The 25238-nt window shown below is 43.5% G+C and overlaps 1 protein-coding gene across 2 annotated transcripts in view; it reads left to right on the top strand.

Annotated features, from left to right (window-relative positions):
• DPY19L4 (dpy-19 like 4) overlaps window positions 1-21498 on the top strand; it is a 43264-nt gene extending 21766 nt beyond the window's left edge. The window contains exons 11-19 of one of the 2 annotated variants that reach the window (XM_084849111.1): window positions 2598-2671; window positions 5186-5344; window positions 7241-7360; window positions 11446-11566; window positions 12031-12087; window positions 13025-13107; window positions 15127-15259; window positions 16645-16803; window positions 17902-21498. In XM_084849111.1, the coding sequence (XP_084705237.1) occupies window positions 2598-2671; window positions 5186-5344; window positions 7241-7360; window positions 11446-11566; window positions 12031-12087; window positions 13025-13107; window positions 15127-15259; window positions 16645-16803; window positions 17902-18066 (1071 nt within the window). In that variant the 3' untranslated portion in view covers window positions 18067-21498. The remainder of the gene's footprint in view (window positions 1-2597; window positions 2672-5185; window positions 5345-7240; window positions 7361-11445; window positions 11567-12030; window positions 12088-13024; window positions 13108-15126; window positions 15260-16644; window positions 16804-17901) is intronic. The other variant, XR_014790044.1, reaches the window with a different exon arrangement.
• Window positions 21499-25238: the final 3740 nt, after the last annotated feature.

The raw sequence follows: 25238 nt of genomic DNA, 5'->3' as shown, positions 1-25238 counted from the left end.
TAGTGACAAAATGATATCAAAGTTTTCATCAAAGCCAGTTATTGAGTAGCACGCCTCCACCCTCTGCCCAGCAAAACCACCCTCTCCTGTATGATATTTTTCTTAGTGTAGTGGATAATGGACTTAACTAAAAGAAATAAGCCATCATCTGCCATAACAAAGGGGAAATACATCAATATTTCCCAACTCCCAGCTTTGCTAAATGTGTTTTATAGGGTTGGGATAAAGATGGGAGTGGGGAGAAGCTGGAGTGCAAGAGAGGGAAAACTAAAACAAGGAAGTAAAGGGACCGTCCCAAAGTTCAGGGTTTTTTAATTTGTTTTTGCTATAGGCCATAATGCAGCAATAACAAATTATATTAAAATAACTTAAAAAACGTGTGTTGAAACACACAATGACAGTGATCATTTGAACTGAAAAACTGCTGGGAGCTGGTGAAAGTAGCAACTTTCAACATGGTTTTCTTGTCACTGTTAGTTCAGTCTTTGCAGGTCCACCCAATTGTCTTGACCCTCCGACATGAGCCACCCTTCACAGTTCAGTTCTTCAGAAGGCATCCTGCTCTGATTGCTTTCCTTTTTTAAATGGTTTCATTCGGTGATAGCCTAGAGCAGGTCACTGTCAGTTGTGAGGCCTTGTAAGGCCCCCGGCCTGAACCAAGCTAGTTTTAGAGAGGCTTAGATGCCCCATATGAGATGGCTAGATAGCATCTCCGATGCAATGAATATGGACTTGAGCACACTCCGGGAGAGAGCGGAGGACAGGAAGGCCTGGCGTGCTATGGTCCATGGGGTCACGAAGAGTCGGACATGACTTAATGACTGAACAACAACAACGATGCCCCATAATGCTCTCTGATTTTGGTTCAGAAGGCTGCTGTTTTTCCTAACAGGCCTCTTGATTTACCAGGATGAGTCAAAGGGTGATAGATAAGCACATTCCATACTAATGAGTGGAGTGTCTTATCAAGATGTGCCTGGGAAGCAAAGTTTGTTTGTCTTAAAGCTGCAGGTAGCTGTGCTGGGAATGAATGCTAGGTGGCGCTTGCTAGTGTCGTGCTGCCTCACTGCTAACATGTATAGTATAAAACCCATTTTACCCCATGGCTCTGGGTTCAGAGAAGCTGTCTGATCCAACCATTGGGTACGCCTGTGTGCTGACTGTACTCAATAAAGTACACCTTGTAAGTAAACCTGGATCTGATTTATCACTATCTTGGCACCTCTAAATTAAGAGTCCGAAGCCTACAGCCGGGGCAATACAGGCCTTCCTGTTTCCATTTCAAATTTTAGAAAATTTGTAAAAACTGTATCCTTTCTGCCTGGCACTTGGTGACTGCTAATGGCTTCTGTTGTTTCATAGGTCAGTATGACATAAGAACATAAGAGCCATGCTGGATCAGACCAAGGGTCCATCTAGTCCAGCATACTGTTCACACAGTGGGCAACCAGCTGTTGACCAGGAACCCACAAACAGGGCATGAGCGCAGCAGCACCCTCCCACCCATGTTTCCCAGAAACTGGTGTACATAGGCCCCTGCCTCTGGTGCTGGAGGTAGCACAGAGCCATCGGGACTAGTAGCCACTGATAGCCTTTTCCTCCAGGAATTTGTCTAATCCCCTTTTAAAGCCATCCAAACCGTGCTAATTATGTAGGCCTGTTTTATTGTGCCTTTATTGCCATTTTAAAAAAAAATTGTTACATTGATATATCACCCAACTAGCAAATGCCCTCAGGGCAGTTTACAATAGTTCAGTGACAGAGGACCTGCTTTGCTTGCAGAAGGTCCTAGGTTCAATCCCCAGCATCTCCAGATACGGCAGGAAAAAACTCTGCCTAAAACCCTGGAGAGCCACTGCCAGTCAGTGTGGACAATACTGGGCTAGATGGACCCAGGGTCTGACTCAGTATAAGGCAGCTTCCTGTGTTCCTAATCAATTATTATTAGTACAGTGCTTTGGATGCTTTCAGTGTGCTATTTATTTATTTTATTACATTTTTATACTGCCCAAAGCCAAAGTTGTTGACCATTGTGTATCATCTGAAAGCAGTAGAAACCCTTTCCTGACTTGGTGTCCCCTGGAATTTTGGACTACAGCTCCCATAATCCCTGATGTTTGGCCATGCTGGCTGGGGCGATGGGAGTTGGGGGCCAACACACCTGGAAGGCACCAGGTTGAGAAAGACTGCGCTAGAAGGTATAGGAAGAACCCTGCAGTGCAGTGGTGGGGAACCTCTGTCCTCTAGATATTGGATTCCAACTCCCATCAACCCCAGATAGCATGGCCAATGGTCAGGGATGATGGGAGTTGTAGTTCAAAATCATCTGGAGGCCACAGCCTCCCTATTCTAGCTACAGTGGAACTGACATGGCACAATTCTTGACAGGTCACTGTCAGTTGTGAGGCCTTGTAAGGCCCCAGGCCTGAACCAAGCTAGTTTTAGACTGCTCACGATCTGACACTCGGCTAGAAAATGTGATGCTGGTAATTGAAAGATGTTTATCTGATGCAGTTGTAACTATTTGTCAGATATGACAATTATGTGACTGAAAAGACTGGTGCTAACACACAATTTCCTTGCTGTTTGTTTTTTAGACATTTATTTCCCACAAGGAAAATGAACATTTAATGAAAGTTCTTGAAGTAAAATTGGGTTTAAACATAACTAAGTAAGTCTGAAGTGATGATTTTGCAAAATGCTAGTAGCAGTACTTTATGATCACTGCTGGAGTGTCTGAGTCAGCTTGAGAATCTTATCGGCTCTCACCTGGTGATAACTCCCTGACGCAGAGGCTTTGTACACTAAGTGCTTTTCTACATGAGGCATTTATTGTGTATGTATACCCTACTCACAGTTGTTTACGGGGTTTTTAGACAACACTGTGACCCTCCAGTTTCGCTTTTGTGTCTAATGAGCACTTTCAGCGAGTTTTTTTAGAGCAGGGAAAATGCAGCATTTAATTCTGAAAGTGAAAGAAACTACTTTTTCCACTTGTACATTTGTGCTTTTCTGCTATATCACAGTGTCACCTAGAGGTTATGGAGCAGAAAAGTAGGAAAGGAAATGCTCCATGTAGTGCTCAGATCTCAATTCTGCAATGAAACCGAAAGTAGATACAGCAGATTAACAGCCTTGTGTAGAAATGCTCTACTATCATCAGAACTTTGTTATGATTTGATTTTCACTAGGACAGAGTGATCCATGGTACAGAGCTACTTATAAATAAAGACTCCATGTGGGCCGTGATTCTGCAAAAGCATAGAAAAGTGTCATAATTATGAGCTGCAAAATGCAGTTTCTTAATAGTCTTGTCCTTTTTTTAAAAAAGCACGTTTCTAGTCATCATGTTGGCAAAGATATTTATTTACCCATGTATATGGGCAAAGTTTTAGAAGCCTGAAGAATTGCTGAATAAAGATGGGCTTTGGTGCTTTTCATTCCTCCTTAACCCTCTTCATGGCCAGCAGGAGCACAATACATTATGCAAAATAGCAAATGCAGAATAAATTATGTAAGTTGGTTTAATTTGAATTGATTGTGCTGGCAGCATAATCCATCTTGTTACGGAGTGATTAGCACGATGCATAATGATTAAAAGTGGAGTCCACATGCCTCTGCTTATAAAGCAGGGGTTGGGGAACATGTGGCCCTCCAGATGTTGGACATAAGTCCCATCATCCCTGACCTTTGGTCATGCAAGCTGGGGCTGATGGGAGTCTATCAATGTCCAGAGGGTTACAAGTTTCCTACCCCCGTTCAACTAAAAAGGTGCCCCAATTAATCAGACAGCAGATTAAAAAGAAAAAAAAGAAAAAAAATTGAATGCAAGTGCTTATAAATACTGGAGGTGGCGAGTACCCTCTTAAGAAGCATGCTTCTCCTGCCCCTTTCTCACACAAGAAGGAGTGTGTCTTCTAAGTTGATGCCTGCTTTAACATAAACATGGATCACCCAGTTTGCACATAACTAACTCTGGATTGTTGAAGGACAAACAATCCAGTTTTAACCCTCTTTGTTGTTGAGCTAAAACCCTGGGTTGTTTGTCCTTCAACAACCCAGAGTTCCAGGTTCAACAACCCAGAGTTGAAAAACCCAGAGTTCTAGGTTCAACAAACCAGAGTTCAAGGTTCAGCAATCCAGAGTTTTCACCCTCTTTGTTGTTGGACTAAAACCCTGGGTTGTTTGTCCTTCAACAACTCAGAGTTCCAGGTTCACATGTAACGACAAGCAACCCAGGAACAGGGTGTTTCTGGATTGTTTATGGAAGCTGATGCAAAGCAGAAGCAGCAAGTGCGTTGGAGGCAGAGTGCTCACTCTCTCCAGTATGGCCCTGCCAATTCATGGGTAAAACAACCCATGGTGTTAGATGTGAACTGGGTCATTGTATGAGAGATCTGGGAAGGAACATGTGGAGAAGAAGCTAGCACAGGAAGAGAGCCCAGGGCAGGGAGGGCTAGCAATAGAAGGGAGTCTGAAGGGTTCAAGTCACGGGAAAGGCTAAGATGGGTGGGGCCAGTGGGCTGAGGAGTTAAAATGGGCAGGGTGTGGCCAAGGGAAGGAGAGAGTTTGTTGTGAAAACGGGAGAGTAGGAGCATGAAAGAGGGAGAAGCTTTCCAGGCTGGGGCTTGGCACCACCAACTACGGAGGCTAAGGCTAACCAGGCCTGTGCTCCCAGATGGAGGTGGAGAGAGGCTCTGCAGGTTTCCAGGCCAGGAGGTCGAAAGGAGGAGGCCCTCTGCCAGGGGAAATAAGGCAGAAAGTAGCCCAGAGACTAAGGGTGGTGTTGGTGTTGGTGGAGGAAATCCAAACAGTCGGTGCCATGACCTGGCCAATGGGTTAATGGGCTGAAATATCTGATGCTGCAACCTGGAGCAATAAAGCTGACACGTGGGCCCCTGCTTTCAGCTTCCTCAGTTTCCACTTCCTCAGTAGGAACAGTACGGGACCTATGACATGGAATTGCTTCCTGCAGTTTCCAAGGGGACGCACGTAAAAACAAAATGTTTTTGCTTAAGAATTACTATTTTTACTTCTGCGCAAAACAGATAATTTGATTAATTAAGGCATCTTTGAGTGGGTGATAGCTCTAATTATTATACCTACAAAGAAAATGCAATAGGTGGGGTATACCCTCACTGGCTTGAGCTCATGACCATCCCTGTTTTCTTTTTTGTTTTAATAGGAACTTCACGATTAATTGGCTTCTTTGTCAAGAGTCCCTTCAGACACCATCCCAAGACTTTTTTCTGCGGCTCACTCAGTCTTCGCTATTGCCTTTCTACATTTTAGTGCTAATTGTTTGCCTAGCCTCTGTTGGTCAGGCCATCTTTAGGAGAATTATGTAAGTTGGCATCTATCCATTCTCAGCCCCTTGTTCTGCAGCGGTTGTTCTGATGACCTTGCATATCTGTTGCTGGATTGTAATTGATCCACTTTTACTGGCAGACCACATTTTCAGTGCAAAAGGGGTTTCAAGCTGGAAAATCTGTGTGTCAGGCAGTGGGCCTACAGAGATGCCACCTTGCTTCGCCTGCGTGTGATGTAATGTGTGATTTCGTGCATATCTGTATGCATGCACACCCGACACCTTCTATCTTTCCATCTCAAAAATTATGTAGAAGAATTGTGTAAATCCATGCTGTTGCATGTATATGAGTGTGTGTGTGTGTGTGTGTGTGTGTGTAGGTGTGTATGTATGTGTGTAGATATGCTTGTGCCACACATCCCAAAGACAGAGTTGTAAAATATTGGAAGTTATCAGCTTTGATGCGTTTCATGTTTTAATCATAGCTGGGTTTAGGCAAGCAGTGACTATGTTGAACAAAGCTATTACTTCAAAGGAGTTGGGGGTGTTTATAGACCAGGGATGGGGGAGCCTGCAGCCCACAAACTTTGTTTGTTGTTATCTCCTGTCAGAGTTGAGACAATATTTAAAGGCAGTTAACTTTTAAATACCCTGCAAAGAATGGAGGTGTGCATTTTGCAGGCATGAGAGCTGTCGTACTGGGTCTTACTCCTGAGTAGGGTAGAATGCTTGGTGGGAAGATGTCCAAATTGGTAAGAATTACATCTGGCCGTGCCCATTTTGCGTTCTCTGTCTTTGGCCCCGCCCCATGCCCTCACCCCACCCACTCCTGGAATGCATCCTGCGCGACTCTTCCCAATTAGAATTTGGCCAAGAAAGGTTCAACACCCCTGCTGTGTAGACATTCCGTATTTTTTTCTCTAGGCATAGAGGGGATTGTTAACACCGCAGCAGGTCTCGCCACCTCAATGCACCTGCGTCCATGGTACAGTCCAGTGTTTGTACAAGCACCTATCTGCAATCTGATAATCAGTTTCCTTGGAGTAAGCTCTTTGAACTCAGTGGGTCTTACTTTTGAGTAGACATGTATAGGGTTGTGTTGTAAGAGTTTGTGCCATCCCTAACCTGGGTAGGAATTGATTTAATATAGGCAACTCTGTGGTTCTATTGCTTATAACAAAATTACTGAATGTAATTAAAATGCCTGGATGTTTCTTCCCTACCCTGTTCTGTTTTTGGTCCCTTCACTGCTATCCAGCATTCTAGGGTTATTTGTGGGGAAAGCAGAGCATAATGGGGGCTGGCCAGCATGACCATATTATGCCAGTACTTTTCCAGCTGCACTGGCTGCCAGTCCATTTCCGAGCGTGATTCAAAGTTCTGGTATTAACATTCAAAGCCCTAAATGGCTTGGGACCAGGTTACCTGAAGGATCGTTTCCTCCCATATATACCTGTTCATGGGAGCCCCTGCCTAAGGAAATGAGGTGGGTGGCTACTAAGAAGAGGGCCTTTTCTGTCGTGGCACCCTGGTTGTGGAATAAATTTCCCAGAGAGGCTCACCTGGTGCCTCCGTTGGGCTCTTTTGGCGCCACGAGAAGACCATATTTTCCCAGGCATTTTAGTCTTTCCATTTCTGTTGTTTTAAATCTCTTACGGTATTTTAAATCTTTGCACTGTTGCTAGGTTTTATTTTGGTTTTTATTTTATACTGTAGTTCTAAACCTTTTAACTTTTATATTGTATTTTGTCAGGTTGTATTTTATGGTTATAATCGTTGTGAACTACCCAGAGAGCTTTGCCTATTGGGCGGTATAAAAATGTAATAAATAAATAAGTAAAAAAAAAAAATGAAGGACACCATTACTGGATGCTTATTGTCAAACAGACTCCATGAACCGGAGAGGTGACGCCAGTGTTCTTTCTCTTCCAGTGGTAAACCGGTCAGCGAAACAACTATGCTTGAGAGCGGGAGGATTGGAGAAAGACCGGAAGTCATGTATCATGTACTTCACACAATTTCACTGGGGTTGCTTGCCATGATGATGGAAGGGTGAGTTTGTAAGATGGGTACATAGATTTTTTCCCCTGGAAGCAGCAAAGTACTGACTGCTCTTAATTTACTAGAAATGTATGTGGATTTTTTGTTTCTTTCTGGGCACACATGGGAGGGAAATTGTTTCAGAAGAAGCACCTGTGGTTCATAGCTGACTTGAATGACAAGGCAGCCAGTTTAGTACAAGAGACCCAGTGTGGTGTAGTGGTTAGAGTACTGGACTGGGACTCTGGAGATACAGGATGTAGTCCCACTCAGCCATGGGCCAGTCACTGACTCTCAGCCTAACCTACTTCACAGGGTTGCTGTGAGGGTGAAATGGAGAGGACGACGACCATGTAAGCCACCTTGGCCTCCTTGCAAGAGGAAAAAAGACAGGATATACATGCAATAATAAATAATAAGTAATAAAATAAACAGGTTTGTGCAGGAGATGGGTGGGGATGAGGCTCATGTTTATGGAATCTGTTCCTAACTGCTCCTCTTGCCATTATTGCTTCTCTGCTAACCATTTGGGCTGCTGGCTGATGTTGAAAAAGGCCTCTTGTAGCTGCAGCGTAGCGTTCAGAAACAGCAGGATAGCGCATAGGAATTTGCTACCGCAAGGATGTGGTGATGGCCACCAATTTAGATGGCTTTAAAAGGGGATTAGATACATCCATGGAAGATAACGCTATCAACGGCTACTAGTCACAGTGGCTATACAGTACCTCCAGTGTTGAGGCAACATGCCTCTGGAGAACAGAAGCCGGAGGGAGCTCTTGCACTCATGTCTTGCTTGGGGGCTTCCCATGGACGTCTGGTTGGGCGTTGTGGGGAATAGGACGCTGAACTAGATAGGCCTTAGACCTGATCTAGCTGGGCTCTTCTTATGCAGAACCGTTTAAAGTGAAATAATTAAAAACTGGACTAACTATAACATGTGCTGCAAACCATCATTATGAGAGCTTTGAAAGTGCCAAGAGAAAATACATGCTCTCAAGTGCTGTGTAGCACATGATTTTGATAATTTGTAATATGTTTGCGCTCTTTTATCTTACATCAGCCTGGTGCCCTCCAGATGTTTTTGCTCCACAGCATTCCTGACAAGTAGCCATGATGGTTGGGGCTGATGAGAATTGAAGTCCAAGATATCTGGAGGTCACCAGGTTGGAGAAGGCTGCCCTACACTATGCCTGTTTCATCCTCGCATGGTAACTTTTGCCTCATTATTTCCACACCAAAACGACATCTGTGTCCAATAGACCTCATGGGAAAAGCCCAAAAGCTGCATTAACCTGATAACTAACCACAGTTTAGCAAATGGAAAACTTTATGTGAGATAAAGAGGGTTGAGTTTTAGAGTGAGGAATAAAAATATAAGAAGAGCCGTGCTGGATCAGACCAAGGGTCCATCTAGAATCATAGAATAATAGGGTTGGAAGGGACCTATAAGACCATCGAATCCAACCCCTTCTCAGTGCAAGAATCTAAGTCAAAGCATCCCTGACAGATGGCTGTCCAGCCTCGTCTAGAATGCCTCCAGTGTGGGAGAGCCTACTACCTCCCTAGGTAATTGGTTCCATTGTCATACTGCTCTAACAGTCAAGAAGTTTTTCCTGATATTCAGCTGGGATCTGGCTTCCTGTAACTTGAGCCCATTATTCCGTGTCCTGCACTCTGGGATGACTGAGAAGAGATCCTGGCCTTCCTCTCTGTGACAGCCTTTCAAGTACTTGAAGAGCTCTATCATATCTCCCCTCAGTCTTCTCTTCTTAAGGCTAAACATGCCCAGTTCTTTCAGTCTCTCCTCATAGGGCTTTGTTTCCAGTCCCATGATCATCTTTGTTGCCCTCCTCTGAACCCTCTCCAGCTTGTCCGCATCCTTCTTAAAGTACGGTGCCCAGAACCGGACACAGTACTCCAGATGAGGCCTAACCAGTGCAGAGTAGAGGGGAACTAGTACTTCACGTGATTTGGAAGCTATAGATTTATTAATGCAGCCCAAAATAGCATTTGCCTTTTTTGCAGGTACATCACATGGTTGGCTCATATTCAGCTTGTGATCTACAACAGTTCCAAGATCCTTCTCTCTTGTAGTGTTGTTGAGCCAAGTATGCCCTATCTTGTAACTGTGCATTTGGTTTCTTTTTCCTAGGTGCAAAACTTGGCATTTATCCCTGTTAAATTTCATTCTGTTCCCTGTTAAATTTCATTCTGTTTTCTGCCCAGCGCTCCAGTCTATCAAGATCACTTTGAATGTTGTTTCTGTCTTCCAAGGTATTAGCTTTCCCACCCGATTTTGTGTCATCTGCAGATTTGATGAGCATTCCCTGCACCTCCTCATCCAAGTCATTAATGTTGAAGAGCCCTGGGCCCAGGACTGAGCCCTGTGGTACCCCGCTCATTACTTCTCCCCAGTTTGAGAGGATCCCATTGATAAGCACTCTTTGAGATCCAATTTGGTAGCCAACTGTGGATCCACCTGATAGTTGTTTCATCTAGCCCACTTTTAGCTAGTTTGCTCATCAGGATATCATGGGGTGCTTTGTCAAAAGCTTTGCTGAAGTCGAGATATATTATGTCCACAGCATTCCCACAGTCCACAAGGGAGGTTACCTGATCACAAAATGAGATCAGATTAGCCTAGCAGGATTTGTTCTTGACAAATCCATGTTGGCTTCAAGTAATCACTGCGTTGTTTTCAAGGTGCTTACATACTGATCGCTTTCCAGAATTTTCCCAGGGATTGATGTCAGACTGACTGGTCTGGTCTAGTCCAGCATCCTGTTCACACAGTGTTCAAACAACTGCCTGTGGGAAGCCCACAAGTAGGACATGAGGGTAATAGCACCCTCTGCCTTGTGTTCCCCAGAAATTGCTGTACTGAGACATACTGCTTTTGTTACTGGAGGGTAATATATAGCTATCGTGACTAGTAACCTTATCCTCCATGAACTGGTCTAACTTCATTTTAAAGCCATCCAAATGGGTGGCCATCACTACATCTTGTGGTAGGGAATTCCATAGTTTAACTACATGCTGTGTGAAGTACTTCTTTTTATCTGTCATGAATCTCCCACCAATCAGTGTCATGGGATGATCCCTGGCTCTAGTATTACGAAAGAGGGAGAAAAATGTCTCCCTATCCACTTTCTCTAGATCATGCATAATTTTGTACACCGCTATCATTTCTCCCCTCACTTGCCTTTTCTCGAAGCTAAGCAGTCCCAGGTGTTGTAACCATTCCTCATGGGGGAGAAGCTGCCCTATGTTTGAAGAGGCATATGTACTCTGCCTCATTTAAGGAGGCTTTCTACCTGTCTCCTTCATTGTTAGTTTCATGTTAGTTGTGGAAGAATGGCCTGTGCTTCATAGGAGGCCTCTGTCCATTATACCAACTAGAGCAGCCTGCCCCAGTCTGGCACCCTCCAGATATTTTGGTCTACAACTCCCAGCATTCTTGACTGTTGGCCATGCTGGCTGGGCCTCATGTGAATTTTAGGCCGAATCAGCCAGAGGGCACCAGGTTGTGGAAGGCTGCACAAGGGCTACTCGTACTGAAGAAAACCGAGCCCAGACAACCTCACAGGTATCTCTGCGCTACGCGACAGAGCAGGATTCTTCTGGGGGAAGCATTATGCATCCCTGTTGCTAAATTTGTAGAGACAATGCTGACGCAAGATTCCACTCCTGTTTATGTTACTATGACAACAGCTTGGATGCATGTTTTTGGATGCCTCAGACAGGTCTAAAGCAGGAGTGGGCAACCTGGTGCCCCCGGATGCTTTGGACTACAACTCTCATAAGCCCCAGCTTACCTACTGTTTACACTGCACACTACCCTGGAGCCTCATGTGATGAATGGCAGCACAGAAGTGTTTTAAATAAAAAAGTAAGTGCAGAAGTACTTTGTTGGAGGGTGCCAGAAAATAGCTATATATTTCCCTCCAGTTGTTGGGGGTGTCTTTTGAGTTCTAGGTGCTTACGAAGTGTAATGAAAGTTACAGTGACTGTGGGATTGGTTGCTTTTATAATCTCTACAATGGTGTCTATAATGCCTCATCTTTTGGGGACGGTATTTGTGTGCTTTTTTTTTGTAGAATGAAATACGTGTGGACGCCCTATGTTTGCATGATGGCTGCCTTTGGAGTCTGCTCTCCTGAGCTCTGGATTACACTTTTTAAGTGGTTCCGACTGAAGGCTGTACATCCCATTGTGCTGGTAAGTTCCCAGCCCTTCTTATAACCACAAAGTGGTGAGCACGTGGAAACATTTTATTTTATTTAAAATATTTTAATACTGCTTTTCGAGGCAAAGTAAAATTTGAAAGCAATAAAATATAAAATACCAAAATACCGATTCTTTTGAAAGAAACATTGAAGGAAATAGAAAGCAAGTCAATCCAAAAGTGTATTCAGCTGAAGTCTTTTCCCCGGACATGACAGGTTGTGATTTCACCAGGTGGGGATAATTCATGAAATGGCTTCACTGTGCAAAGACTATGGGGGTAGAAATCTGTGGGGAAAATTAACAGAAAGTAATCAGTTCAAAGGGACTTACTCTCAGGTAAGTATGTATAAGATTGCAGCCCTAAAGAGTGTTCTGTAGTGATAGCATCTGAGATTAGAGGTGAGGGCTAAAGAGGAACTTGTAACCTTTTATTTTGTATGTATTTAATGTTTCAGGCTCTCATCCTGAGTATGGCAGTGCCAACTATCATAGGCTTCAGCTTGTGGAAAGAGGTAAGAATTATAATAGTGTGTATATAAAGTACTATTAGGATAAATAATAGTATTTAGCATTGTAAGCCAGCTAGAGAGCAATCCTATTCCCCCCACTCCCCAGATGCTGGGGCATAGGATAGTTTGGTTTCCTGGCTCTGAGCTTGGAACCAGGAAATTGTGCTCCCCGTCCCTCCCTATCCCCTTCATAGCCAGCGCAGACGGAACTGTGCTGGCTACCTCTCTGTGCTCGGAAAACGGAGTGTGGAGATAGGGAAAAGGGGGCATTCCCAAGGGTGGGGAGGGGACTGGGGTGGCCGCCCCAGCCTCCTTCCTTCCCCCTCTGAGGTGCTGCTGTTAGATGCGTGAAATTGCTTGTCTAGCAGAAATACAGGGCTGCTGACTAACTGGATAGGATTGCACCCTTGGGCTATTGGAAGAAGGTTGCTTGACAATGAGAGCAAAACAGTGGTTTTTTGTGTCCTTCAACATAGTTTATCTATTATTATCTTTTGTGTTTGGATTTTCTGACGAAGTAGCTCTGCCAAAAACCAGCCCCTGAAATTGTAGCAGCAACATAGTTTGGCCACTAGATAGCGCTGTGCATGTGGCAAATGCAGGTCTGGTTGGCTTGTTAAAAAAAAGAAAGAAAAAGATTTCAGCCTGGTGGTGAGGAATTGTAACAAAACCAAAACAGTTATATTCACAAAGCATTTTATTTATAAACTGAGGATTTTATTAGGAGTACTTGAGTTAGTGAATTTTGAATTATGATGAAGAATAAAAATGGATTCTGCTGTGACAGAAGCTAACCTAATAGTTTAGCTCAGGGATCGTGAGCATTTATGCCTTGGTTTGATGGTAAAGCTAGAAAGGTGTGTTTAGCCTGTGTTCCTGCATTACTTAAAGTTCTGCAATTTGTCTTCCCACAGTTCATAGCCTTGGTACTTCCTTTTAGTTTTTTCCTAGGATAATGACAGAACTTTCAGAACTGCAAGAGTTTTATGACCCTGACACCGTCGGACTCATGACCTGGATCAAGTAAGGAATCCGTATTCTGTGTACTCTTTTGCTTTCCTCTTACTGCAGAAAAATTTTATCACCCAAGCTGTGATTCACAATAATTGCTTATTACATAGCAGATGCAATAGTTGTTTTTGTGTCTGTCCAAACTTCTTGTTGGCCTTGCCACTTACCATTTCCAGTGAGTGCTAGGACTGTCACCCATTCAAAGAGGCCTTAGTGAAGTAATCATATGAATTTTAATCAGTGAAGTAGCATGTTTTGTTCTTGCAGTGTTACACCTGTGTGCGTGTCTCCAGTCCTGTTGCTATCGACATGGTTTAACTTTTCTCATGCATTCATCCTGTCCCTGTCATGCCATCTCTCTCCCCACACCTGCCCTGTGAAAAGTCTTGCATCGTCTTGCAATTCTGCCTGCACAATTCTATCACCCTCGGTCACTATTGATGCAGCATTATGACCGGCAACATTGCATCCAGTGCGGTGGTGTAGTTCAAGCAGCCTTCCCCAACCTGGTCCCCTTCAAATGGGTTGGACTTAGGACTGGGTGAATCTGTCAGTTTCACTTTTTCCTGCATTTGGATTTTTAAAATCTCAAGTTCTTTCTCTCCCGAATATGAAGAACTTTGCAGATGACTTACAACGAAATCCTCACCCATCTGCACCAGCCAAATTCAATACGTACAAGTATTCCTAGCATGATGTACCTGCCTGCCATGTCACTCTTAAGGATAAAGAGCTTGTCCAAACAAAGAGGTGGCAACCCAAGGGCAGAATCCAGTGGGGTGCTTCTGCTCCCGCCAATTCTTTTCTGCCCTGCTGATTCCCTTCCGCAAATGGTGGGTCCTGCCTCTTATGCAAGGCAGATTTCGTGCTTCCTAGGGGAAGCCCCAAAATGAGTGGAAATGCTTGATTTTGGAAGGAGGCAGGTTGGAGGAGCTCCCTTATGTGAGCTCTGCTAACCTACCTCCTTTCAGAAATGAGTGTGTCCGCTTGTTTCAGGGAACTCCGGAAGCATTAAATTTGCCGATGCGCAAGCAGTGGGGGCAGCTTGCACAACACAATTAGTGGGGTGGAAGAGAATCGGCAGGGGTGGAAGTGCCCTGCTGGACTCAGCCCCTCTTCACCACTAGCTTGGTTGAATGCACAGGGATTCAAATCCAGGCTTTTAAGAGCAAAGCACTCAGAGCTCTGAGCCTGGATGGACAAATGTGTCAGTTTCAGTTTCAGTGACATTCAGATGTTTATTAATCCTGAGTTCTTTATGTCCCCAATATGGAGAACTTTGTGGATTTTGGTAAATTCTTATCAAAACTGGATTGAAATGAAATTCTCACCCATCCCTAGTTGGACTGCAATCCTATCATGGGGAGGAATAGCCAGTGCCAATAAAAGAGTAACAGTTGAAGAAAAAACAATATGCAGCACGTTAAAGAAACAACAATGCCCCATTTTAAAGCTGCAAGAAAAGGAAAAAAATGGCATTGCAAGTGAGGTTATTCATAGGTCCAGCAAAAAAAGATAAAGGCTGGAATACTGTGAGTAGGTAGAGCCTGGCTGTTGTCACAGAGAAGGCATTTTTCCCATGTACCCACCAACTGTGCTTTAGATGGTCATGAGACCCAAAGCGTGGATTCCTCTGTTGATCTCAGTGGGTGGGCAAGATGATATGGGAGGAGGTGGCCCTTTAGGTGTCCTAATGCAGCTTGGAACCAGCGCTGGCAGCCACGGATAGAATAATGGCATAACACGCTCCAGTCAAAATCCTCGGGGTACATTTAGCACAAGTTGAAGTTTCAGAGGCAGTCCTACATAGAGCTCCTTCCCATAGTACCAACCTAGACGTAACTAAAGCATGTGTGACAATGGTCTGGTCCACCTTCAGGAAAGTGCATTGTTGCCGCTCCAGTCTAAGCTGTGCCAAGAGCGCTCCTGTTACCTGGGCATCCAGGAGCAAAGCCCAGGTCCAAGAGCACTCCCAGACTATACGATGCAATTGTATGGAATGCACGAGAGAGGTTGTTGTTGTTCTTGCAGAAGACAGGCACCTATTGCTGCTGTGTTTGCCGGCAGTCCACAGCTAATGGGTGTGATCAAATTGTGTACTGGAGGGATGGTGACAAATCTGCCCCTGTATAATGATGAGGACCTGCAAAAGAGAAATGAACATGTGAGTCTTCTTCATTTGTTCTAATTTTGTAAAGCATTTCTAACATCTGGGCTACTCTACAATGTTGATCTCGAGACAGTTGCTGCTGTTCCTGACCTGCACATAGGGAACTGAGGCTGAAACTTGCTCGGATACTTTGAGGCTGTTCACGCAACATGCCAACCCACACTCAGTGGTTGAGTGTGGGTTATTCTGAACTGTGAGTTAGTGTGTTGTCTGAACGCAGTGCATTTTCTGCAGGGTGGGTTATCATGTTGTCTGAACACAGCCATGGTGGCTTGTTAATCATTCCATGTGGCTTGTAAACCACCCTGAACAACTCAAGAACAAACCATGGGTTCTCAAGATGGCTTGTTCAAGAAAAATAAGCCACACTGCATGGTTAACGAGCCACCCAGGCTGCGTTCAGACAACACGCTAATCCATGGTTCAGCAAAAAAAACCCACAGTTCAAAACAACTCACACTCAACTATGAGTGTGGATTAGCATGTTGTGTGAACAGCCCCTATAAGTCAGGGTTCACAGACTTAAAGTACAATCCAGAGAAAGTTAGGTTTGTCTAAGTTCCATTGAAATTGGCAGAAATTAATCCCCAAATTGTATTCTAAAGACTCTGCTGATGATTCTTCCAGGCACACTGTTTTGGAAGTGTGCTCCATTGAAATCAATATAACCTGGTGTCAGTGTGTTTAGAATTCCAGTGTAAAATCTCATTTATTTTTAACAGGCCTTAGATGTGCCTAATGTATTGTAGGCTGCACCCTTTGTTGACTAGGCTGAAGTGGCTCTAATGTAAATATCTTGTATATGTAACTCAATCTACATTTTTCATTTACAAATGCAATACTGAAATTGATTGGCAGTATTGCTACTGTAAATACAGCTGTGTTCTTAAACAACAAAGTCTTGTGGCACTAACGAATTTGTTAAAGATGAACATTTTCATGGACACTTAATCAGATGCCAGGATCTCCACTCCATACAGCTAAATCTGATGCCTTTAATTTTAACAGTTTTGAGAAGGGTAGCCATGTTAGTTTCTTGCCCCAAAGCCAACAAAGAGTCTTGTGGCACCTTAAAAACTAACCAATAGATTATGGCATAAGATGCATCTGATGAAGTGGACAGTGTCCACAAAAGCTTATGCCCTAATCAATTTGTTAGTCTTCAGGGTGTCACAAGACTCCTTCTTGGCTTTGGGGCAAGAAACTAACACAGCTATCCCTTTGGAAGTTGCATTCTTGAAGGTAACTGTTTCTGTTTTGCGTTATGTGCATGCGTGTATGATACATGAAAAGTCTTGTTACAATCCTAGCATTAACCCTGCCAAATGAATAGTATCCATTACTATTTTTTAATTTGGATTATCTTTTGTATCTCGCAGATTTTTCAGATCTATTCCAAAAGATCAGCTGAGGATATTTATAAAATACTCACATCATACAAAGCGACTTATTTGGTTATAGAGGATTCAATTTGCAACGAGGTGGGCCCTGTGAGAGGATGCCGGGTCAAAGACTTATTGGATATTGCCAATGGCCATGTAAGTAACAGCTTGACATTGTCAAAAGTTCAGCTGCTAGAATAATAACAAAGTTGCCTTTTACAACTATATTCTAAATAATGCATAGTTTTGCCTGTAAGGACTATAGCAGATTACAGGATGTATTAATAACTTCTATAACTTCTAAATTAAGTGCTTTATAATCCAGTTGGCTTGAACCTGTGTGTGTTTATTCGTAAGTCAGTCCCATTGTGTTCTGTAAGGCTTATTTGCAAATAAGTGTGCCTAGGATTGCAGCCTGTACCTCATTCACCTCCACAATTGCCTAAGGAAGCAATCCTGTGGCCCCTCAACAGAGTCTGGGGGGCCATAGTTTATTTCGGATTCCTGGATCCAAGTCAGAGACAGCACTCAGACCCAGGAATCCGTGCTGCCCTCCCCCTTCTTGGTGGGTGAAGAACCATGCTGACTGCTCTCTGAGGTTGGGAACTCAACCTTGGAGAAGGGGTAAAGGGGGCATTCCAGTGGGCAGGGAGGGGACTGGAGAGGCCAGGATACAACCTATCCCCAGGCCTCTCCAGCACCCTTCCCTCCCGCTCTGAAGCGCCCGTTAGATGAGCAAAAAGCCTGTCTAGTGAAAATGTACCGTGGGTGGAGCAGGGAGATGACCGGCACACTTGTTCAGCACTTACTTATATACCTCCTGATGCAATTCTGTTTCATAGAACCATAGAATAGTAGGGTTGGAAGGGGTCTACAAGACCATTGAGTCCAACCCCCTGCTCAATGCAGGAATCCAAGTCAGAGCATCCCTGACAGGTGGCTGTCCAGCTTCATCTTGAATGCCTTGAATATTATGAACATAGCTTGCATAAGATTTTCTCAGTCATGGTAACTGATGCCATACTGTTAAATGAACTGGTTATACTTCTACAATATTCTTATTTTTAGAAATTGTTGCTCTCCAAATAAGGTGCTTCTACAGAATTTTTAAACTAGAAATATTATTGACAGTTTCTCAGGTTATAGAATAAAAAAAAATAATTCAGTTAAGGATCTCTCATTTCCAATGTTTGTGTTAGGGTTCTCCCCCACCCGCCAAGAGTTAAAATACACATTTTTATTGTTTTCATCCAGGTGTATTATGAAGAAAGTGACAGTTATGGCTACTCAAAATATGGAAGATTTTGTCAGGAGATCAAAATGAACTATTCTCCATATGTGAATTACTTCACTCGAGTGTACTGGAACAGGTCCTATTTTGTATATAAAATCAACACTGTAATATCCTTCCAGTCCTGAGAAGTCAAGGAGTAGACCTTTTTGAAGATTGACTTTGTGTGCAGAATTCTTCAATGGAATGAGGTTATTTACAAACTGTTCTTTTATACTGCATATACATTACAGACACACGCCGAGACGCATCATTGATAGTGTGCAAGATGCCCACTGCTAAGCGTATCTCACTGGAATACTGCAGACTGACTACAGCACAGCAAGAGAGAGAAATATGCGCCCAGGCCATGAAAAATAGAAGACATGACAGTCTTCCACATTTTTAAATACCTCTTCCCAGGTTTTCTGGTTTTAATAACCTTATTTTAACATCATTGATTTTTCTGCTTTCAATTTATAGCAATTACAGTCTTTAAGTAGATTTATTTACTTTAATAAATACAAAAAAGCGACATGTGAACTTGCTGGGCATGTTCTCAAGTTATGCACATATATCTGGGGCTGTGGCGGTGTGGTGCAGTGCAGGGGATGTTCTGTTACTTTTGTGGCTCCTGGCTCCCACCAAATATTTGAAATCCATTGCAATTGAAAAAGTGGGGTACTATTCTGGGGGTCAGGAGGATGCTGAAGATAAATAGGGCTGGGAAAGGGAATTAAGTAGTCCCTTGGCTTCATCATGACTGCTGGCTATGAGCTGCCTTTGATTCAAGGCACTGGCAGATACCTCTTTGAATACTCATAGTGCACAGTTGTACCATGTATTTGGTGAAAGATTGTTCACTAAGAAGGTAGTGCACCGAGTGGATTATCTGTCTTTTTAAAAAATTCATAAAATGATCAGTGTCCCTAATAAGTGCTGGAGTAAATACAGATGGTTTTCTTTGAAATCTGTAGATCATCCCTTGTGTTTTAGGCAGATACATTCATCTTCTTATTGAGACCACCTAGTTGTAGTAAATTGATGGTTCAGCCCCTAAACAAGAAAAGTCTGAAGTCTTACATTCAAGGAGATTTAGCCTATTTCACAGATTTCAGCCATTTTGCGGGACTGTGTTTTGTATGCCTAATGGGGTTTATCACTTTGCCCTAGTTATAGGCTGCATTCGGATATCATATTAAGCCAGGAATAAACCATGATGTGAATGAGCAGCATGCTGGTGCATGTTACCCGTTTGCTTCTCCCTTTGTGCAAGAAAGTTAAAAAAACAGGAAGGATCGCTGTACTACATCTGAAGAGTATCCAAATTAGCTACAGTTCATAAGCTGGCTTTATACCAGGACTTAGAGTTGGTTTATGAACCATAGCTTGTTTGAGCTCACTTAACTATAAGCCTGGGTTCGGAAAGGGATGTGAAGCTATCCCTTCCTGGTTAGATACCCTGCTCATGCAAAGGGAGGAGTGAATGGACGGTATGCACCAGCACTCTGCGCATTCACATGGTGATTTATTAAGCCAGGATTCCCAGCTTAACGTGACCACTGAATGTAGCCATTCTCTTGTTAAAATATTCCTGCCAACTGCTTAAAAGTCACATATTGAAGAGCAAGCGGATAACAGCATTTTGTGTTTGGGGGTGAGGTTTTTTTTAAATAAATGAATATTCCTATATTATCTTTGCTATGGTAGTATTTCTCTCCACATCTTCTTTTTCTTATTGTTGATCATCTTCTCTACATATTGTTTGTTCCTCTGCTCTCCCCCCCGCCCCCCAGCTTTATTCTATGGTCTTAAAGCAAACTGAAGAGTTTTATTTAAGTTTAGGCTGTGAAAACCTTCCCTGTGTGCCTGCGGGCAAATACTCTGTCCAGAGACCAGAACTGCAATTCATCTACTGACTTTATTAATCCATAGTACATAAATATGAGAGTAACCATACAGAGCAAGAAAATGTACTATGTGTATATTTTATCACGTGCTTGATAGGCGGTATAGTTATTGGTAGGCTAATGATCAGTGCCACCTGATTTTATGTAAGTCAAATAATTTGGATTCAGGGTTTTGAAAATTAATTGTTGCAAATGTCTGATTATTAACTTTGTTCAGTTGAGGTTGAAGTCCTACCTGCCATGGGGGAGCAGTCGACAGAATTTCTCAGCCTTCTCCAACCTGGTGCCCTCCAGATGTGTTAGACTACAACTCCCAGCATGCTGGCTCTGGCATGCTGGAAGTTGCAGTCCAACACATCTGGAGGGCGCCAGGTTGGAAAAGGCTGACTTATAGGGTGGTTCTGTTTTGTGTGTGGAGACTGAGTGATTGGATGCAAAATCACCTTATAACTGGTGTAGCCTTGATGTATTCATGTTGGGAACATTTCTATGTGTGCAACAGTAATTATCTGTGTTCTGTACAAATACACTGATGCACTGAACCTTTTTTTGTTGCAGCAGTAAATGACAACAGATGCGCGTATCTTGAATTACTGCAAGGGAAACTCACTTTTCAATACTATTTATACTGCTAGAAATGTTGCTGTTCTGACACTTTTGGGGACTAGCTCTGTTAAGACCCCCAGTTCACCAGGCACTACCATTGTGCATGCAGTCTCCTTTATTTCTATGTTTCTGCTGAGACTCATTGAAATAAACGCCAGTTGCACAGTAAAATGTGTCTGGTGGACTCTAATAGAATGCCATTGATGGGGATTAACAAGCACCCCTTGCAATTTCCCCTAATGTTCCTGATTTCCATTCCTAACTATTGCAATTCTGGGCTGGCTGAGTTGCCTTAACCTTTTCAACCGTAGTAGTTCCACTGAAAGTGCAGTTATATTTCAGCTCTTGAAATGGGCTCCGTTTGAGTATTTCTCCAGTGTTTAGTGTGTAAGAGTGTGGAGCGAGAGAGAGAGAGAGAGAGGTGTTAATAATACACAAATATTCCACACAGTGAAGATAAACTTGCCTTCTAACCTGAACTTTTGTTTATATCTTATTTGATCTATATTGTACTGCATAGCCTTACCCTGATTTAAGTAACAATGCTGTATCTGTATCCTATTGATCATGCTTGAAGAGTATTGAAACCTGAAGGTGTCTGTGTTTTAAGTTCCAGAAAATTATTACATCACTAAGTTGTTGTAGCGCTTTGAAAACAGAATGTAACTGTGGGTGGAAGAGGCAAAAAGTTCGATAACCCCCAGTTGGAGAGTGACACTTTCACAAATCATTAAGTGTTAAACTGTGGACTAAGCCAGAAAAGAGAGATGGATGAAAAATCTTGATTTGTATTTTTCTTATGTAAAAGCAGCATATTCCTGTTATCCCCTGAAGATGTTGGAGGGTGATGCTTGCAAGATTTGGAAATCTTGCAAGCATCACCCTCAGTAGCTGTTTTCCATACCTGCTAGGATTCTAATGAAAAGAGAAATAATTGTTATTCTTTAAAGATATTTTGGGGGAACATTCAAATCTCTTGCTGTCGATGTTGCAATCCAGTTGGAAAATGTGCCTTGTAAACTTTTAATAAAGAAACAAACACAACCCTTTGGTACACTTTGAAAGTATTTTTGTGTGTTATGTTAAACTCCGAAGTTGAACAGGTGGGATCTTGTCTTGTCTTTTTTGGTTTTAAGAAGGATGGATACCCTTTCCCTCCTCTGTAAAAAGTAATTGTTAGTAACATGAAAGATATAGGTATGGCTTTGCTTCTGTTGTCCTGTTTCCCCAAGTTTATTGATTCCACCAGCTCTGCTTCTCCCCCTCCCCTGAACATTGTCTTAAGGCAGGATTGGGTAAATTGTGGCCTTCCAGATGTTTTTGCCTGCAACTCCCATCAGTACTAGCCCACATAGCCAACACTGAGGGATGATGAGAGTTGTAGGCCAAAACTTCTGGAGGGCTACAAGTTGCCCACCCCTGTAAGGGATTATATAAAGCCATACTGCCCTTACAGTGCAATCCTGTATGTATCTAATTGGAAGTAAGCCCCATTCAGTTCAATGGGGCTTGCATTCAGGTAAGTGTGTATAGGATTACTGCCACAGAAACATAGGTAGCTGCCTTATACCAGTTTTCCTCAACCTGGGATCCTCCAGATATGTTTGACTTCCATTAGCCCCAGTCAGCATGTTACAATACTCAATTGGGATCAATCAATAACACTGTTTCTAGATTTGAACAAAAGGAAGAATAAATTCAAACAGCACTAAAATTAGTAGAATCAACTATGGCAAAATGTGGCGGCGGCCATTAGCTTACGTAGCTTTTTAAAATTAGACACTTTCCCAGTGTCCTTCTATAAAAAGCTATTACCTATGATGGCTAAGTAGAACCTCCCAAGCCGAGAGATAAGAGATCTCCAAGTTGAGGGTTATTGTTTTTATGCTATACTTGTGAGCTTCTAAGAGTCCTGTGGCTGTCTCCTGCTGGAGACTGGACCAGATGCACTCTTGATGTCATCCAGCAAAGCTCTTCCTATTATAAGACCAAGTGTGGAAAGATCTATCAGTTTACAGCAGCCTTCCCCAACATAGCACCCTCCAGATGTGTTGTACTGCAACCCCCATCACCCCTAGCCAAATATGCTGGCTGGAGGATAATGGGTGTTGGACTACAACACATCTGAAGGGCACAAGGTGGGGAAGGCTGGTTTACTGGATAATAAGCACACAATAGCTGCCAACCTATTGCAGGATATGTAGGTACCCATCTTGGAGAGAACACCTCTCTTGTTAGGAAAATCATATTTAAGTTTATAAAACAGTATGTCTGAATATTGTGTCATAAAATCTGAATCTGTACATTACCACTACAAATTAGACATATGCCAACTCTTCTGGATTTTCTTCTAAAAGCTTACTTTTTCCAACAAACATTCCTGTTATCTTCTGTACAGAGTAATAGTATACAGTGTTTAATTATGATCTTATACTGTATTTTGTACATCACTTAGAAAATTCTTTCAATGTAAGTAATTACTAAATATCATTAAATAAAATTAAAGTTGACTGCATGTGTGTTCAAAACACATGCAGACATGCAAAACATGCAAAACACAAACACTTCCCCAACCTGGCACCCTCCAGATGTTTTGGACTTCAACTCCCACCAGCACGGCCAATGGACAGGAGTGCTGGGAGTTGTGGTCCAAAACATCTGGAGAGCGCCAGGTTGGGGAAGGCTGCTTCAAACTAATAAAACCTTTCTTGGGACATCAATAGATTTCCTGCAGCCCTCATCAACATCACCTGTTAAAGAGAGTTATCTGATCGAGGGACCTACGCATCCACGGATTAAATTGAACCATGTGTATCAACACTGACCCGGTATGAATGACATGCTGTGGCTCATCATGGGTTATTTAACCCAAGATGAGCTGCGGTACCCACGGGTGCCAGATTGCATATGTAACCCCCCCCCGCTTGGGGGTTGTTGTGGCATACAAACCTGGTGAGCATGCGATATGTGAGGGTTAAATAGCCCTCACATAACCCTAAAACAGACCATGGGTTATGCAAGGTTTTTTTTTAACCTTTGCATAATCCATGCTTGCTGGGTTCGCACAACACAGCCACTACCCATATGTGCTGCAGCCTCACTGTGGGTTGTGGAGATGGCATGCTGGCTTCCCAGCAGTGATGCAGCTAGGTAATTTTAAACACTGGACTTAATGGTATTATAGGGGGGCCCTTTAGATGGCCATGTGTATTACTTTAATGTGTAAAGCGCACAACTAACGTTTTTCTTCGCCTGCACCCACCAGCCCATGCTTTAGAGCTGCTTCTACATTCCTGATTCAATAAACAAAGACAGTTTGCCCATCAAGATAACGATGAAATACTTTGAGCATGTGCAGTTTCTAGTGGAGGCTGGTGGCTCCAATGTTGGTGGGGCTGTGAATCCATTCGGGGTTTCAGTCAGAACCAGCCAGAACTCTAAAGGAGCCCTTAAAGTTGCTGAACCTAATTGGGGGGGGTCAACACCTTGGATAGCTCCTTTTCTGTTGCTTCTGACTGTTGCTTCTGACTGAAACCCCGAATGGATTCACAGCCTCACCGAAATTGGAACCACCAGCCTCCACTGACAGTTCCTATTTTGTTGTTGTTGTTCAGTCGTTCAGTTGTGTCCAACTCTTTGTGACCCCATGGACCATAGCACGCTAGGCCTTCCTGTCCTCCGCTCTCTCAACCAATCGGTTGTTCCATGTCCGGTTCTTACTGTTGCTTCTTGTCCCTCATACAGGTTTCTCAGGAGACAGGTAAGGTGGTCTGGTACTCCCATCACTTTAAGAATTTGCCACAGTTTGTTGTGATCCACACAATCAAAGGCTTTAGCGTAGTCAATGAAGCAGAATAGACGTTTTTCTGGAATTCTCTTGCTTTCTCCATGATCCAGTGAATGTTGGCAATTTGATCTCTAGTTCCTGTGCCTCTTCGAAACCCAGCTTGTACTTCCGGTAGTTCTCGGTTCACATACTGCTGAAGCCTAGCTTGTAGGATTTTGAGCATCACCTTGCTGGCATGTGAAATGAGGGCAATTGTACGGTAGTTTGAACACTCTTTGGCATTGCCCTTCTTTGGAATTGGAATGTAAACTGACCTTTTCCAGTCTTGTGGCCACTGTTGGGTGTTCCAAATTTGTTGGCATATTGAGTGCAGCCCTTTAACAGCATCATCTTTTAGGATTTTAAATAGCGCACCTGGAATACTGTCATCTCTGCTAGCTTTGTTGTTAGTCATGCTTCCTGAGGCCCACTTGACTTCACCCTCGAGGATGTCCAGCTCAAGTTCAGTGACCGCACTATCATGGCTGTCAGGGACATTAGGATCTTTCCTGTATAGTTCTTCTGTGTATTCTTTCCACCTCTTCTTAATCTCATCTGCTTCTGTTAGGTCCCTGCCTTCTTTGTCCTTCATCATGCCCGTCTTCATGAAAGCCCCATCGGGAGCACAGTGGAGTTTGCTTCTGCCGCCTCCACGCCCTCATCACCTGCTGCTCTCCGAGTGGTCATTTGGGGGCTGCTGGGGCCTGGACTTTGGCCCCCCGGCCCAGCCCTACCTGCGCCACCGCCTCCCAGATGCGTCCTTTACTTTTGTTTTGTTTTGCAGGCGGGTCTTTCAGGAGGGAGAGAGGGCGGGGCCTCTCAGGGCGGGCGGGCGGGCGGACTCTTGGGCTCCCTCTCTTCCGATTGGTGAGCTCCACCAGGGAGGGGGCGCGCCCGGGCCATCCCTCCACGTGGACTGGGTCTCGCTGGCGCGAAGTCTTCGGCTGTCAGAGCAAGCGCGGCTCTCTCCGACGGCGCG

The sequence above is a fragment of the Heloderma suspectum genome, chromosome 4 (assembly GCF_057233095.1).
Source record: "Heloderma suspectum isolate Gila_16-S chromosome 4, 16-S_ref, whole genome shotgun sequence".
NCBI lineage: Eukaryota > Metazoa > Chordata > Lepidosauria > Squamata > Helodermatidae > Heloderma > Heloderma suspectum.
The sequence above is the reverse complement of the archived record's forward strand: the minus strand, read 5'-3'. Positions and strand labels throughout refer to the sequence as shown.